This window comes from Myotis nattereri (assembly GCF_964212035.1).
Source record: "Myotis nattereri genome assembly, chromosome: 10".
Taxonomy (NCBI): Eukaryota; Metazoa; Chordata; class Mammalia; order Chiroptera; family Vespertilionidae; genus Myotis; species Myotis nattereri.
In genome coordinates this window covers 73,805,520-73,823,337 of record NC_138085.1, presented here as the reverse complement: position 1 = coordinate 73,823,337, position 17,818 = coordinate 73,805,520, and the positions used below count along the sequence as shown (strand labels likewise).

The 17,818-nt window shown below is 49.6% G+C and overlaps 1 protein-coding gene across 2 annotated transcripts in view; it reads right to left on the bottom strand.

Moving 5' to 3' along the window:
• Positions 1-1,791: 1,791 nt before the first annotated feature.
• DNAJC27 (DnaJ heat shock protein family (Hsp40) member C27) overlaps positions 1,792-17,818 on the bottom strand; it is a 31,562-nt gene continuing 15,535 nt past the window's right edge. Inside the window, exons 6-7 of one of the 2 annotated variants that reach the window (XM_081101286.1) lie at positions 17,063-17,223; positions 1,792-3,238 (exon numbers count right to left, since the gene is read on the bottom strand). In XM_081101286.1, the coding sequence (XP_080957412.1) occupies positions 3,064-3,238; positions 17,063-17,223 (336 nt within the window). In that variant the 3' untranslated portion in view covers positions 1,792-3,063. Of the gene's footprint in view, positions 3,239-10,208; positions 12,737-17,062; positions 17,224-17,818 lie in introns of those variants that run through there. The other variant, XM_081101287.1, reaches the window with a different exon arrangement.

Genomic DNA, 17,818 nt, shown 5'->3' with positions numbered 1-17,818 from the left:
CAGGTGAGGAGAAAGGGCTCAGAGACAGGAGGAAACTTGCTCCCGACCACACAGCTAGGAAGGGGGCGGGGGGGGGGGGTCCAGGTGCTGGAGCAGGAATCCTTGGGAAGCTCCCCCGGTCAGTGACTGCTTCTCCGGGAGGGGACACTGAGCTCTCAGGCTCCAGGCCTGACAGCCGGGGAAGCCTGGATGTCAGGGCCGAGGCTGGAATCATCATCTGCTCCAGCCCAGACAGGTCAGATGCGGGGAGAGGAAGACACGGCCAGGGAGCTGAAGCAACGTGTGAATGCTGAGTAATCCCGAAGCTGCTTCCAAAAGCACTCCAGCCAGGGCCCCTCGGGAAGAGGCACCCTAGGGATGCCTGCTAACGAGCCTCTCCCAGCCTGCTGAGGATGAGGAGGAGAGGAAAAGATTTCAGAACAAGAGATGGCTGGACAAGGCCCAGGCCGTGGAGATGGGCTTCCACCTCCATGGTCCATCTCGCGGGGGAAAGTTACCAATAGGAGGATGAAACTAGAGGGGCTGGGGTGGGGGGATTCCTCAGTGCAGATGAGAACTATCTCCCATCCCAGTGGCTGCTTCTCCCCCCCCCCCCCCCCCATCTATTCTCTATAACCCAACCGGAGCAATTGTCCCAGATCCAAACTGGTCTTGTCCCTGTTGTCTTTAAGAACCTGGTCACTAGCCCTAGCCGGTTTGGCTCAGTGGATAGAGCGTCCACCACGGAACAAAGGTCCCAGGTTCCATTGGGTTGCAGGCTCCTCCCCAGCCCAGGCCCCGGTGGGTGCGCATGCAGGAGGCAACCAATCGATGTGTTTCTCTTGCATCGGTATTTCTCTCTGTCTTTCCCTCTCTCTTCCACTCTCTCTAAAACCAATAGGAAAATATGCGCGGGTGAGGATTAAAAATAAAAATAAATAAAATAAAAATCTGGTCACTGGCTGCGCCTGCCTGGGGTAAGAGGACCACTTGCTGGAGGGTTAAAGAGGTCGGTCCCTGTAAGGTGCTCAGATGCCACCTGCCCTTGAAGTTGTCCTCAAGGAACAGGAGTCACTCTCACGTCAACATCTGGAGGGGGCTGAATGGTGGCTCCAGAAAACATAGGTCCATGTCGAAGCCCCTGGAACCTGTGGCGGTGACCTCCTTTGGAAAAAAGTCCTTGTGGGTGTAATTAAGCCCTGGATCTTGAGTCGAGATCACCCTGGATGACCCGAAGGCCCTCAGTCCAGGGACGAGCGTCCTTAGGAGAAAAGCCACGAGGAGCAGGTGATGTGAAGATGGAGGCAAAGGTTGGGGGGAGGGAACACCTGGAGCCGCCAAAGCTGGAGGAGGCAAGGACGTGCTCTCCTGAGCGTCTGGAGGGCGGGCGGCCCGACCATCGCGGTTCCGAGCTCAGGGCTCCGGGGCGGAGGGAATGGCAGCGCCCAGCCTGTGGTGACGGCGGCTCGGGAAGCTGAGCGGGAGCCAAAGGCACGTTTGTTGCATCTGCACGGCTGCGCTGCTGTAACCCGGCACGATGCCATCCCACTCGCTGGACTTCACCTTTGGGCCTGGCATGCCAGCCTCACAGATTCTCAAAAAATCCTGTTGAATTAAAAAAACAAGAACACCAAACCTGTTGGACCCTCTTCTCCCATCACGGGGCTTCTTTAATTAGGGTCACACAGCCCAGGGCACCCCGAGAGGTGCCAGCAGGTGGCAAAAACCACACAGCTGTTCCTGGACTCCAATTCCACGCGAAGTGATGTTTTCCTCCTCGGAGGGAAGCTGAGTGATTTAACTGGTAGTTTTAATCGCTGTTTTTATTGCGAAACCGTCGGGGATTGACTGTGGCGTGGAATGCAGAAACTTCTGCCTGTTGTAAGGCACAAGGCAAGGCTGCAGGAAAGCGGAGGCGCGGCAGTGTCTGGGGGCCACCCCCCCCCCAGGTCTCCTGCAGGGTCCACGCCGACACTCAGACCTGCCCTGCGGCTCCCCCTGCCCCCTGGGCCCAGCCAGGACTCCTGTTCTGAGCGCGCTCCACATGCCCTGGTCGCTTCGAATATGCTGTTCCCTCTGCCAGATGCCCGTCCCTCTTGGTCCACCTGACAAACTTCCCAGGGGGCCAGGCAGGGGCGTCCCCTGCGCCTGCTGTGAGGACAGCCTGCCGGCGTCTCCCTCTGGATGACCCCTCCAAGGTGGCCAGCTGTTCAGCCTTCACCCTCGGTATGTCTCTCCATCGCGCGTTCTGCCTCAGATGATAGCGTGCAATTGCTTATAAATCTTCTTTCTCCCCCTGGAATGCGAGTTCAAAGGGAGAAGGGCCCAGGCTTGGTTGTCCACTGTGGATTCCCCTGTGCTCAGCCCCACGCTGGTCCCCGGGAAGTGTTCCTTTCTATGGCTGCCATAACGGATTCCCACAGACAGTGTCTGAGCAGCACACATGGTCTCAGTTCTGGAAACCTGGCGCCCTACCTGGGCCTCGCTGGGCTAAGCACGAAGCATTGGCAGGGCTTTGTTGTCTCCTGCAGATTCTTGGGGAGATCCCACTCCCTTAGCTTCTCCTGCTGCTAAGGCCGCCCACAGCCCTGGCCGGTGGCCCCTTCTCCGTCTCCAGAACCAGCAGGGTCACCTCTCTCCTAGGACACTTCCGTAGCCAGGACTCCCTCTGACCACAGCTGGGAAAGGCTAATGTTATCACCCACGTGACTAGATTGGACCCACGTGGATAACCTCCCCACCTCAAGGTCCTTAATCACATTTGCAAATTCCCTTTGCCACGTAAGGCAACATGGTCACAGCTTCTGGAGACCAGGATGCTGCTGGGGGAGGGGGGGGGGGGGACAGGGGCTGGGAGCGGTTGCTCTGCCCACCACACGGTGGGCTCCTGACTGAGAGCCGGGCAGAGCTGAGAAGAGCAAGCAGCCAGGTTAGCTCGTTTCTCCCAGGCAAATCTTTCCCAGACGTTTCTAATCGTAAAACTGCACTAAAAGGCACTAGCAAGTTAAACCTAGAGATTGTAAAGCATCTTAAAAGTCTGTGAAAAGGTATTTTGTTTTGTTAGAGAAAGAGGCCTTTGAAATCTCATGCAAGCCCTAACCAGTTTGGCTCAGTGGATAGAGCGTCGGCCTGCGGATTGAAGGGTCCTAGGTTCGATTCGGTCAAGGGCATGTACCTGGGTTGCGGGCACATCCTCAGTAGGAGATGTGCAGGAGGCAGCAGATCGATGTTTCTCTCTTCTATCGCTCTTCCTTTCCCTCTGTAAAAAAATCAATAAAATATATATTTTTTAGAAGAAATCTTCTCATGCAAGAGAAAGCTATAGCAGGAACATCCTCCTGTGGCTCCCCCTGCGCCTCATGAACAAGACAGCTCCGTCGTTCCAGCAAGGCAGCGTGGGAACAAGACACGGAGCAGCACAAGAGCGTCTGCCTGAGGCTCAAGGATTCATCCCAAGACTCCTTTGGCTGCCATGGGAATTCTCTCCCAGAAGCAAGTGCACTGTTTCACTTCCTCAAAGATGTCTGTGGTCTCCCTTCTTCCTTCAGACTCAGTTCTAAAGTCCCTAGCACCCAGGATACTCATGTCCTGTAATCTTCACCAAGTCCTATAGTGTAAATGTAATTATGTCTATTTTACAGATGAGAAATCTGAGTCTAGGTTCCACAGGCACTGCCCACGTGTACACCCAGACGTCTGCCCCCGGGGCCTGATACCCGGCTTCGTGTAATCGGACCCACCAGCCTCATGGCAGGAGGAGCGGCAGACCTGGGAGCTTGCCCCTCTGTTGGCACAGGGGTCGAGTCAGCACCGCGCACGCCTGCTTCCTGCTCCCGTGGTGGCGGGAGTAAACGAGCCACCACTTGGCCATCCCTTTCCCAATCCTGCTGTGCCACAGGGGACGCCAGGCACAGCGAGGCCTCTTTCTGAGCGTGTTCTCTTCGGTAGAACACGTTACGCTTTTTCAAAACCAGACAAGAACTTGGTCCTTTAAAAAAAATACCTGCTTTCATTTTAACGTTGTTTCCCCATTCTACTAACCATCATCTCGGTGAAATGGCTCGGGTGGGTTTTAGCACTCGTCTCTCACCCTCCTCCCTTCCTGGATGCCTCTGGCTTTACGTGCACCAGCCCTGCCCAACGGGAAGCGAGGGAGGGCGTTCCTCACAGCTGAGAAGGACCCAGACCCCAGCATACGGTCTCGGGTCCAGGCGCTCCAGCCCTTCCCAGGAACTGCCCGCAGAGCCCAGCTACCTGCCAGCTTCAGATCCGTCTGGACAGGAAGGCCCAGACCCTGCTCGGCTATTTTTAGCCGCGGCCTGGTTGAGTCAGCCTTTCTGCTGGCCTGGCCGGGAGCCCTCTGCTCTTCTTCCTCGCGCGGTCGGAGTCTTGCTCACATCTTAGGCGGTGAGCAGGTCTGTCTCCCTCGCCCCTCAGCTTCCCCCCTCATCAGGCGGGGGCAGAGGAAGGGTCCAGATTTCTTTGCTTCTCTTGATAAAAGCCTCCCAGAAGTCATGTGACCTGGAGGGAGCCGGAGACTTTCCATCTTGCTCACCATTTTGCATTAATGTAGCTGTAAGTGGGAATTGTTATTTCTAAAAATCAAGTCTAAGCTCAAATATGCCTTTAAGTGAAAATAATTACATTAAAATCACTTCAGAGAGGAGGGCTGAAATGTAAGCTATAAATGGATGCTCATTGTTCCTCATTTGTGATCCCAGCTTATAGCAGAATGACTGACAGGGAAGGCACTTACGTGCTTAATGGAAGAAGGGATGCTTAGGAATAAATGAATAGATTCCAAGGTGCTAAAAGCTCAGTGACTTATCCCTCTCAGGGGTAAAGCTTGTAACTTAACACACAGAACTTTTCTTTAATAAACTGCAAATGGAGTTTGCAGGCGTCTCTCCGGGGAGGGGCTGGGGATGTTTTTGGCAGCTGGGCTGACTTCTGTCTTCAGTAACCCCGAACTCATCTCAAAGCGCTTTAAGCAGTAGAGCAGTGGTTCCCAACCTTCTGGCCCTTTAAATACAGTTCCTCCTGTTGTGACCCAACCATAAATTATTTTCGTTGTTACTTCATCACTGTCATGTTGCGACTGTGATGAATCGTCATGTAAATATCTGATATGCAGGGTGGTCTTAGGCGACCCCTGTGAAAGGGTCGTTCGACCGCCAAGGGGGTCGCGACCCACAGGTTGAGAACCGCCGCAGTAGAGACAAGGTGCTACCTCTACAGCACGTCTTTGGCTAGGACAGGTCTCAGGTCAGTTACTCTACGGCTCAAACCACCACGTTACTTCCCATTTCTGCCTGTCTCTTCTCTGGTGGGACAGTGTCCTACCTGCGACTGTAAGATGGGCCACAACCCAGCGTCACACGCAGACGACACTGCCCCACAGGAGGGAGCAGCACCCTCCACACTGCGCTTCTCAGGCACCCAGTCCTCGCCCCAAGCTCCCCAGAGGAGTGCTCGCAGGCCCACTCCCACACCAGCCACTGGCAATGGAACTGGTACCCCTGTGAATGGCTTCCATCACTCACGACTGACCACTGGGCCCCAGTGGAGGGCTGGACGCCTGGGCCACATCGGGGCCGGCCAGCGAGGAAGAAGGGAGCCGTGGCTCCTGGACAGGCTGTCAACAGTGTTGGCTCTGACACCCGTCAAACGCCAGGCCTGCTCCTCATTTCTTGTCCTTTTTCCAAGGAACTTCTATAACCAGGGAAATGCACAAATTTCATCAAGAAAATTACACCAAGATTTGACTTGTATTGAGCAACGTATTTGGATGCTGAGGGCACCCACACTTTTCTTATTTTCTTACTCTCCGGCTCTTTTTAAAAAAATCAACATTTGGTTGTTCTGTGGTATTTTCATAACCCATGAGGAATTATGTGGTTAAAGGAGCTACAGTCTGTGTCACAGATCAGCAAAGCGGTCAGTCATTCTTCCATTTATCGGATCTCACTATGCTTTACTCAGCACTGAAGACACAAAGGTTGGGAAGATAGGTCTTTGTCCGCCACGGAGGCTCTGGGGGGCCCCTACCCTGCTGAACAGAAAATTGACTAAATGCACCTGGGTCGACAAATCTCAGAGGAGAAGGCATTTTGAGCTGGATACAAAAGTTCAGTAAGAGCTTGTTAAATACGTGCAAATTGTCTTATATTCCGTATTTTAACACTGCTAACTTCAGTTGTCATTTTAAGTCCCTCTTGGCTTGGGCACATCCCAGAAAGAGCTTTTTTTGGGCACATGTAGGATTTGAACTTGTGTCATTGACGAGGAAAATTGGACCTCTGTGGTCTTAAAAAATACAAGCCTATACTAGTATATGATCATGTGAGTAACATGGTACAAGCAGGTACAACATTACTTATGAGTGTGAAGCAGAATATTTTATTTTATTTATTTTTAAAATATATTTTATTGATCTTTTTACAGAGAGGAAGGGAGAGGGATAGAGAGTTAGAAACATAGATGAGAGAGAAACATCGATCCGCTGCCTCCTGCACACCTCCCACTGGGGATGTGCCCGCAACCAAGGTACATGCCCTTGACCGGATTGAACCTGGGACCCTTCAGTCCCCAGGCCGACGCTCTATCCACTGAGCCACACCGGCCAGGGCAGAATATTTTAAAATGCGGATCCTGAGGCTGACAGTGTGGGCTGGGAGCCTGGGTTCTGAAGTTGGGCAAGTTCGGGTTTGAACAGCTTCCTGTGCGGCCTCCAGCAAACCACTCACCCTCTCTGAGCCTCGGCTTTCTCATCTGTAAAATGGCAGTAACGCCCAACACATCCATGTTCATAAGTCCTTTGGCTCTGTCACTGGGAGCTTCCCTTTGGCTTCTTTCTAACACTGTGTAACATCTAGTAATTTGTGGTGTCTAATATCTTTCCAATTATCCTTCTCAGCACCCCAGCTTCCTGCCCCGTCTTCTTCTTCCTTCCTTTAGGCAGCTCCTACCCCTGCAAGTCTTGTTCATTTCTCAGGAGAAGCTCAGCTCTTTGCCTCGCCACACAAAACCGCAATTCTTGCCCCACAGCTGACGTTACATTAGGCCCCTCATGAACGGAGTCCCTGCCGAGCACGGCCACGGGAACCAGTGCCTGGCGGAGCCTGACCTGTCCTTGCACCTGAGCCCTTTCCCGGCCGAGGTGCTTTCCTCACCAGCATCCGCGTGGACGAGGCGTCCCGTGGGGATTCATCCTGTTCTCACAGAAACGTCTCAACTTTAGAACTACACCCTCCAGGCCAACATAAAAAACAGCTTTTTATAATGAAAATGGTTAAGTTCTCAAAAAGTTTAACACAGCATTTTAACAACCTACATGATCTGTATGTAGCAGCAACCAGGATTAATTATAAAATTGCGTATTTTGAATAGTAAAAAATGCAAACTGTGCCTCTTCAGAAAGAAACCTACAGGAAAAAAGAACATTTCCTCAAAACCCCACAAATAAAATATTAATGGAACTATAATATAAGCTCCACAGGGCAGGGTTCTGTTTGGTCTGTGCTCTGCTACAGCCCAAGTGCCTAGAACAGGGTGGACACACAGAAGGTGTCAATAAATACATGGCGAATGACTGTGCTGACAATGAAATCTGATTAGAAACTGAAGAAATTAGAAGTGCCCCCAACAGGCAATGGCTCACATAGGAAGTAAAAAGCTAGATAAAATGAGGCATTTTAAAATGACCCTGAAACAAAATGAATTAAACTAATAGTTCTTTTCAGTTTACAGCTGGTTATTATTGGTTTAAAAACTAGCCAAAGACCAGTCAAGAAGCAACGAGCATTTGGACATATTTAGTATACGAAATTTCACGCTATACCTGTCAAATATCCTGTCAGTCTACAGTCCACAGCTCTCGTCCCTGCTGCGCCCTGGGCGTCTTAAACGCCCATGAGTAAAGCAGAAAACGGGAGGGGGTGGGCTTTATTGGAAGGCTCTGGGGGGCTGATGGGAGGGAAGAACCCCCAGCTCAGAAGGCCTCGTGGGCTGGAAGGAAAGTCTTAGCCGTCAGGACTGTCTCTTTCTGAATGTCTGCTTCATTCTCTCAAGTTTTTTCCATGAGCTTAGAATCAAGGTGCCAACACCAGCAGACTGTCTGTCTTCCTCTCCTGGGGGGAAGTGTGTTTTCACAGATCCCATTAGAACAGCGGTTCTCAACCTGTGGGTCGCGACCCCTTTGGTGGTCAAATGACCCTTTCACAGGGGTCGCCTAAGACCATCCTGCATATCGGAGATTTACATGACGATGCATAACCGTAGCAACATTACAGTTATGAAGCAGCAACGAAAATAATTTTATGGTTGGGTCACAACATGAGGAACTGTATTTAAAGGGCCAGAAGGTTGAGAACCACTGCATTAGAAGGATCCAGGGAGGGATGCCAATTGGTCGAGCTTGGATGACATTTTCCGTCTCAGGGACCGATCTCCGATCTCCGTGGGCAGGGGGAAGGGTGGGGCACAGGAGGGCCTGGCAGCTCCCCTAAGGACGTGCGAGCTATGAAGGTGGCGCAGTTCCCTAAAGAGAGACGGACAGTCCCAGACGAGAGCGAATGTCCTTCTAAACGACAACGAAAGCCCCTGTCGGAAGGAAGCCTTCCCAGACAGACCGCCTTCTGCGGGTCGGCCTGCGAGGCTCCCCACTTTCAGAGTCTGGGTTCGCACCAGTCTGTTACTTCAGGGTTCATGCTGCCCAGAGAGCAGTTAACTGAATTATTAAGATCTTCATTATTAAAATGAGGTAAGTTTTATCTGAATTAAAAAGGCAAACATAACATTAGTATCTTTCTCTAAGAGATCAAAACACTCTCATCACAACTTAATAAGGTTAGACCAGCCTGATGCACTGATGAGTAAAAATTTCTTCCATTTGACCAACTGGAAACTAAAGCCAGATGCCTTATCTGAGGTCTCAGTGCGCGAGGAAGTGGACTGGCTCCTGGACTCACGTGTTTTAGTTAAAGACCAATGTTTCAACAAATCAGTGCAGCCCACAGAGCAGTGTGTGATATTTGGCTTTACTTTATAAAAATACACAACTTAAATACATATGACACTCTCTATACAAGACATAAACAACTGTTGGATTTAACATTTTCAGTTATTTCAACAGAAAGCAAATATGTAAATTACCTCGTAAGAGCAAAAGGTTTGCTTAGAGACTCTGCATTCACAGTCACAGGGCAACCGATGCAGGAAGCCAACCCAAACCGTCCCATTCCAACAGGTCATCCCCCCGGCCCTCCCTGCACAGCGGTCCGGCCCTGCTGATTCCACACCAGCTGATGCACCCACATCCCAGATTAAATGCTGTCTTCTCCAGAGATGGTTCGTGGGAAAACCAATGTACAAATGGTATCAAGTGTATCTTACAATTGTGCTCAATCCCAATCCCAAGTCTGAACCTCTTTCCACTTTGCAAAACTTGCGATGGAAGGTGGTTAGTTATATTTTGCAGCTAAACTCATTTTCAAAAGTTTCACCACATCATCGGCAGACTCCGTGAGCTGGACAGCATGCAGTGAAGGGAGTGACATCCCGGCGTCGACCGAAGTTCCTGGGAGAAGGCGCTGTCACCGTGACACACAATGTGCACCAGCTCCACCCCTTCCAACCCGACACTGGGACCCCTCGCCCCTCCAGGCTGTCCCTGTGCTGCGAGGGGCGACGACCTCACTCCGGTGCTGCACTCACTCGGCTTTCTTTCAGAAAGTCAGCTGCCTCGTCTATGGCTCATGGGACTAACAGTGAAGTAGGTACTAGGTTATGGGTATAAAAAATATTGACCAGCTGAGAATTCAAGGCTGAGAACATACTAACCTAAGTTTCCTGAGGTAAATGTGAGCCTTAAAGAATAGTGTGTGAGCTCCAGCATCAGAGCAGTTTATGGGGGGTAGCAGCACGACACCCCGCTTCTACAGTCCCTTAACAGACTGACGACAATGCCAAGGACACATTATGTGAAGCAGAAAATAACACGTGGAATAACAGAAGTGCTGACAGGCGAGAGCATCATTCAAATGGAGGCAGGAGAGGAGAGCGGAACAGAAGGCGGGTGGATGTTAAAGTGCTTGGGCAGGTTGGACGATTAGCTTGAAATGCCTCCAGGGTTTTTTCTGACAAGTTTTAAAAGTTAATTCTTGGTGACTCAGATGTGGAAGGAATGGCTTTTCTTTAATAATAGCTGTTCAAACTTTTTATTCCTTTTTGAAAAACAAGATTCTCTCTAACTTTTTTTTAGCCATTAAAATTATTCTGCTAGTTGTTAACTCTCACTGATGTATTCTGAAATCCTAACTGGCTGAATAATTTTAAGATTGAACTAGAAAGGGCATATTTGCACCAAGAAGTTAAATTAATGCATAGAGATCTGTAAGTTTGTATGAAGTTAGTACCTAAAAAACTTCTCATTGCTGTTCATGCTTCATTATCTTTTAATAGTCTACTCAAGAATTATGGAAGTCAGACAATCCTGGCTTCCTCTCTTTTCCGTAAGTGAAGCAGTACATGGCTGCCTTGACTCCCAATGAAGGTCCTGGGAACTGAGTCCCAGGACCTGAGGACAGGATCAGGCTAAATTCCAACAAGTCAGTCGCTACATAGGGATACGAATGGAAGCCGAAAGAACGCCCCCTGAAACTGCCCAGCCGCACGCTCTCACTGTAGGTGAGTGAGGTGACTGACCAGGGTTTAAGGACAGCGCTGAAAACTGGCCCCAGCTCTTTATACAGGGCCACACACTCAGCGAGCTGTCAGGTCAACTCGGGCTGACACGGCCACGTGTGATCCCTCAGTCACACGACTCCTCAGTTCTGTAGCCAGAACAGAGCGATGTTCATTACCGTAAGCATGATGAAAGCCTTGAGCAACATCAGGTCCAGAGAACCTTGGGTTGGAGTTCCACAGTCTCAGAGCTAGTTAACATTAAACGGCCAGAGGAAAACCCCACCAGAAATCAGATCTCAGACCTCATTTCATAAAAAAGAACATTTTGGTCTCACGGAGATGAGAACCTACTAGAAATCAATGCTCTGGTTTCTGACTAGCTCCCTGCAGCCCAAGGGCAGCCACCGAATGCAACTGCTTTGGGAGGGCAAGAATCCCAGACACAGTGGGCGTGAATGAATGGAAGTGCCTTTCTCCTGAGGTGTAGGCATGCCAACCGGCGATCTGTATGGGACAGCTGGTAAAATTCACAGAAAGTAGTGTCCTATGAACCTTAAATCCCCCATCAGTGCAGCGTGGTCACAGCTAAAAACATGAGCATCCTCATGAGAGTGACAGGCGATGAGCCACCCGAGAGGGCTAGACGCCTGAGAGAAAGGCCAGGCCTGATCTTCACCCATCCTGGGAGACAGAGCCGGAGGCGACGGCGAAATGGATTTCTCTATGTGAAGGAATCTTTATCATCTGTAGCGTAAGATATCACTATTCAGAAATTTGGGAGCCAAGCAAAATGATGGCGATTCCTCCCGCACAGGCTTAAGGATCTCTCCCTCCACCGGCCCCACCAAAGGACCCACACTTGCCTCTGGTCATCCAGGCCCAGGCCCAGGCTCGTAGGGAGGCAGTGGGTGGAAGCCAGGGACTGAAGGGGAGAACTGATGGCGGATGTAGTATAGGGAGTAAGGAGGCCAGAGGAGAGGAACTGACACTGATGAGGAGACCTGGCTTGTTGGGCAGCACCCCTGCCTTTCCCACCATTATTTGTCTGCAGCAAATAATACAGAAGCAATAAAAGGCATAAACCTCATATGGGGGCTCCGCTAAGGCATCAAATGTGCCTGAGCCAGGCTGCCGGGCCCCTGGCCAGGTGTGCACCATCCAGTGTGCCCTCAAGCCCTTGTCTTGGGTCTGGCTCCTCGTTCCTAGGTGATGATGCTTCCCACAGCAACCAGCACCCATTTCCACAGCCAGGGAGAGACCTCAGATCCAGGGGCCCGACTAGCAGCAGCCAGTTTACCCAGAAGGGTGGCTGCCATCGCTTTTACCCTCAGGACTGGCTCGTCTCTCCCCCTGGTGGTCAGAGAAGGGAACAGACTAAATGTCAAAAAAGGGCTGCTTAATTCAGAATCGCATCACTCTGTTTCACAAACTTCCAAAGGGCTCTAAGAGCTCATTAATTTTAGATTGATGGTTACACCACCACCTAAGGACTCATCCTAAAAGGAGCAACTTGCTTGTGAGGTCACACCAAACTTCCAGGGGTTTCGATATTGTCTGCTTCTGGTTTAATTCTGATGATGAATTAGTAAAAAAGAAAGAGGTGAAAGGGTCTTCCTGTCCTCCCCCCAGAACCTTTGGACTCTCCTGAGCAGGGGCCTGCGGGGGGACTGCTGCCAACCTGGAAAGATGCGATGAGCGCCGCAGGCGTGTGGTCCCTTCGCCCCGCCGTGACAGGGCCGTGACAGGGCCGTGACAGGGCCGTGACAGGGCCGTGACAGGGCCGTGACAGGGCAGCAGGCGCCTGGATGACCCATTCAGGGCTGACAACACGCACGGGAAACGAGCAGGGAGGGTCTGTGGAGGGAAGCCCACGCTGGCTGCTCCACCTCCAGGGAAGGCCTGTTCGTACTGAGCCCCACGCGTCCTTCCCTCTCCTTCCTACTTGATGTTCTTCAGGACGGCCGTGCGGGCGTTCACCACCGCTTTGAAGGCATCCTCACTCCCAGGCGCCACGCATTTGTCAGGGTGGAGCAGCACCGCGAGCCTCCGATAGGCTTTGTTGACTTCGTCCCTGCGAAAAGGAGCCAAGCCCGTGTTAGGGACAGGCCCGCCCCAGGGGCTGCATTTGGCAGTTTGAATAACGTAATAACTCCTGCAGTAAGCACACCCCAAATAACTCCTACCCTTTTTAAAGGTGAAACTAGGAAACAACAAACAACAAATAATATGTAACATACAAGTAGAAAAAAATGCAGTGGAACCTGAGTATGTAAACGCTGAGGAAGCGCTTGGTAAAGGAGTGATCACGTGAAAACAGACGCACTTGGCACCTGGTGGCACTGAGTGAGTGCTGGCAGCAGGGGGCCCGGGCGGGCAGGGCAGGCCCCGCACTAGCTCTGAAAGTGGGGCTTGGGGACTAGCACGGGAGGGGAAATACCGAGCAGCTGGCAGAGAACTGGCGAGGCTGGGCACAGACTGTGGGTCCGGCGTGCAGTCCCCTGAGGAAACTGCTGGGAGGGACACGCAACCAAGTAGCCAGGGAGCAGGGTCAGAAAGTGAAAGGCCACGGAGGCCAAACAGGAAACGGGGTTTGACCAACGACAAGAGTAGGCGCTCCGTGACAAACGGTGCCGGGAGTGCCGTTCTGCAAGTCAGGGGTCAGGTGGGGTGTTACCATAACCCAAGTGAGAGCACATCGTAGCTACGGTGTCTGTGGCAGGAAGAGAAAGGGATAATGCAGAGCAGGAGGGGGCGGAAGCAGATGAGGAGCCAGATACACAGGTGGATAAGCTACAAGAAAAAGGGCTGAAATGAGTCCAGTTTCCTGGGGAGTTTGAGGCCCAGGGTAGGGGCGTGGAAAGGGGTACCTGAGAGGTACAGTGAGCTCCCGGAGATAAAAGAAGAAACGAGAGAGATCAATATATCCAGAGAGAGGAGCGGTAAGACCCGCACAGCCAGAGATCTTAGGCTTCTGAGCTCCCCAATGAGCAGGAACTGATCGGGGAGGGGCCTGGAGACCATCTGGTCCTGTAACCTTCCCTGCTTCTTTTTTTCTAAATATACTTTTATTGATTTCAGAGAGGAAGGGAAAGGGAGAAAGAGAGATAGAAACAGCAATGATGAGAGAGCATCATTGATCGGCTGTCTCCTGCACGCCTCACACTGGGAATTGAGCCCACAACTGGGCATGTGCCCTGACTGGGAATCGAACCATGACCTCCTGGTTCATAGGTCGATGCTCAACCACTGAGCCACACTGGCTGGGCTCCCTGCTCTTCATTATGCTCAGGTGCCAGGCCTCTGAGAGGCTTCTAGTGCCCAGTCACCGCCTGCAAGGAGTCTGCTCTGTCTCCACCGGGTGGCTTTATTTCCCGCCTTCCTTTTGTGATCCAGGTTCCCGCTGTCTCCTGAGGCTGGGTAGGGCGCTTTCTGAATGCCCTAGCTCAGTGGTCAGCAAACTGTGGCTTGCGAGCCACATGCAGCTCTTTGGCCCCTTGAGTGTGGCCACGAAGTTTCAATCACACTGTACGTGCATGCCCGTACGTGGTATTTTGTGGAAGAGCCACACTCAAGGGCCGCAGTTTGCTGACCACTGCCCTAGCTTCCCTCCTTTGCTTTTTATCCGAAGGATGTCTAGTTTGGCCCTGCAAATTAGGGAGTTGGTCTCTGATGTCTTGATGTGATGGAGAGTCTTGTGTAGCTTGGAGAGACAGGTCACAGGGCCATGCTACGTTCTCCGTGTCCTGAGCATACATTCGATGGCTTTTTCTATTTTCTGCTCTTAGGGGAGTCCTGCATTCTCGTTTTAATCTTTCATGTAGCTCTTCTACATAATTTTTTTTGATATATTTTTTTTGATTTTTTAATGATCTTCTACATAATTTTAATATCAGCTACCAAGAATCACATTTTCCCCAAAGGACTCTCCATCTGTAAGCAGGTTCTGCATCCTCTCTCTTCCCCGTGAGCACGTCCTGGGTAGCCCCCTCCCTGCTCTGCTTCCTGAAGAAACATGCCCACCGGGGGCTGGTATGAGGCCTGGCCTGCTGCACCAAGAGTGCCTTTTAAGAAGTCTGGGCCGCCGAAACCGGTTTGGCTCAGTGCATAGAGCGTCGGCCTGCGGACTGAAGGGTCCCGGGTTCGATTCCGGTCAAGGGCATGTACCTGGGTTGCGGGCATATCCCCAGTGGGAGATGTGCAGGAGGCAGCTGATCAATGTTTCTCTCTCATCGATGTTTCTAACTCTCTATCTCTCTCCCTTCCTCTCTGTAAAAAATCAATAAAATATATTAAAAAAAAAAAGAAGTCTGGGTAACCGATGGACACAGGCAGTAGCGGGGTGAGGGCCTGTGCTGGGGTGCGGGAGCGGGCTGGGAGAGGTCAATGGGGGGGAAAAGGAAACATGTAATTTTCAACAATAAAGAATTTTTTTAAAAAGAAAAATAGAATTCTGGGTAGCAGGGGAGGCTTTCAAGGAAAATTCTGGAGAAACAGGACTGAGTCAAGTGTGTAAGAAATATATTAATTCTACTGAAGATTAAGATTTTCTCAAAGGTCAAGAATAGTAAAAATTAGCACTGAACAAACATTAAAACTGTCTATAACTTAAAAAAATGTTTGTAGGTTTTGCCTCAAAGTGCTCAATACCATACAAAATTAGTTTGGTATCTCCAGAAGAGCAAAGGTAAGATCAGTACATGTTTCCATTGGTTAAGGGCATGGAACTTGTGGAGATCCTGTAAATTTTAGTAGATTCCAATTAACCAGAGTGAATAACTAAGAAACCGAAGTTTACTTTTCTGGAATAAATATTGTTCTAAGTTAATAAGTAACCGTTTCTTAGTTTTAGAGCCAATATCCCTTGAGGATGAAATGGGAGAATTTAGAATGAGACCATGGAAACCTAAAAGTACATTTAAAAGAAACCAATGAACTCTGTGCTATGTACACGAGTCATCTGTGTTTAAAGCACCTGGCAAGTCGAGGTGACCAATAACTGTCTTCCTCTCCCCTCCCCTCTTTGCTTCTGGACTAAAGATAGGCTCTGAGACCAGAATGGAGAAGAGATACTAACACTATGGATGCTGACAAGGCAATTTCCAGGTGGGCTTGTGTGGGTGGGTGGGCGGGTGGGGTCAAGGTGAGTAAGTAGAAAGGGAGAACCATGGAGAGAAAAGCTATGGTGCAAAAGCAAAAGGTCTGAGGACTCGTATAATTATAATATGCACAGGAACAGTGTTCTGTAGTAAAACGTTAGGCAAACTTTGGAAGTTCTTAAGAGAGTAGATCCCCAGAGTTCTCATTACAATGAAAAACCTTTTCTTTTCTCTATGAGATGATGAATAGTAACTAAACTTGCGGTCACTGTCTCACAGTATCTGTGAGTGAATCATTGGGCTGTACGCCTTAAACGATACAATCCTGCATGTGAATTATATTTCATTAAAACTGGGGAAAAAAGTTCTATGACCATACTGAACAATGATTTACTCTTGCACAGCAACAAAGAGTAGTGATTATATTTCTTTTTCTTCCAAATAATTCTTTTGGCTAAAATAAAGGAACATAAATACACACAGATGAGAATCTAGTAGGAATTTTGAGAAAGACAGAGAGACAGAGACAGAGAGAGAGAGAGAGAGATAGAGACTCGCTCACACAAACACACACATGGCGTGTTCAGGGTCAAGAACCAATTCTACCACTAACCCCTGGGGTTACTGAATGTATTTAGTCTCACTAAGTCCCAGTTTTCCCAGTTATAAAATGAAATGTTTGAACACGTTGATCGCTAACATTTTTTCCTCTTCTAAATTAAATAATTTAAGAATTCTCTCTTGTAAGGTATTTTTTTTAAGGTTCATTAGCTTCAAGGCTCTTAATTCAACAAGAGCAGAGCATACCATTTCGAAAAGCATTTCTGCATACACACTATCAGTGATGGCGAACCTATGACACGCGTGTCAGAGGTGACACGCGAACTCATAATTTTTTGGTTGATTTTTCTTTGTTAAATGGCATTTAAATATATAAAATAAATATCAAAAATATAAGTCTTTGTTTTACTGTGGTTGCAAATATTAAAAAATTTCTCTATGTGACACGGCACCAGAGTGAAGTTAGGGTTTTCCAAAATGCTGACACGCTGAGCTCAGAAGGTTCCCATCACTGCCCTACAGAGTTATCACATCAGGCACCTGCTATCACCTGAATAGCGAAGACACAAAGCTGCTTCTGATTCAGTGAAAGAGTGTTAGCAAGTCATCTAATGTATGTCACACACCCCTGTATTTCCAGACAATTGTGAGAAGATATTTCGTGCCTGTGATTTTGACAATGGAGCTGTGCTCTATAATTCTAGTAGAGCTCAGCACTAACATCACAGAACACTGCTTACCTTGACGCTCCAGGTTTGACTCCCAGCATGTCCCAGCTGTCTTTACTATTTCGAATTCTGCGAATGGTGTCTGCTTGTTCTTTGGTGAAACTAGCACTGCTATTTGGGATCGGACGTTTCCCGCCGTTTTCACATAAGTCAACTATGGCTGCATAGAAGGTCTGCAAAAAAACACATCCCACGGTGGAACTGACTTGGTGAAAATGGGGATTCCTTGTAAGCATCAACTAAAGGACTTTAGTATATTTCAGTAACTCTTAAAATTCATACTAAAGCAAGTATTTCAGAGGGAAATACGATCAAAGAAGTGAAGGAAAATATACTGTTGGTGAGTGGAGAGAGAATCTCAGCAGAGAATTGGGAGCCACCCAAAAGCATCCAATGCAAACTCCAGAACTGAAGAGTGTTGAACTGAAAAATTCCCTCAGTGGATTCAACAGCAGATTGAAGTCAGAGCAACAGAGACTATGCAATCTAAAAAATGGAGAAAAAAATGGGATAAAGATAAACACAGCCTCAAGAATTGTGGGACAGAAATCACATGATCTACTATGTAGCTGGAGTCCGAGAGAGAGAGAGAGAGAGAGAGAGAGAGAGAGAGAGAGAGAGAGAGAGAATAAGGCATAATATAAAGGCTTAAAAAAATCTCCCCAGCCCTAGCTGGTTTGGCTCAGTGGATAGAGCGTCCGCCTGGGGACAGAAGGGTCCCAGGTTCGATTCTGGTCAAGGGCACATGCCTGGGTTGTGAGCTTGATC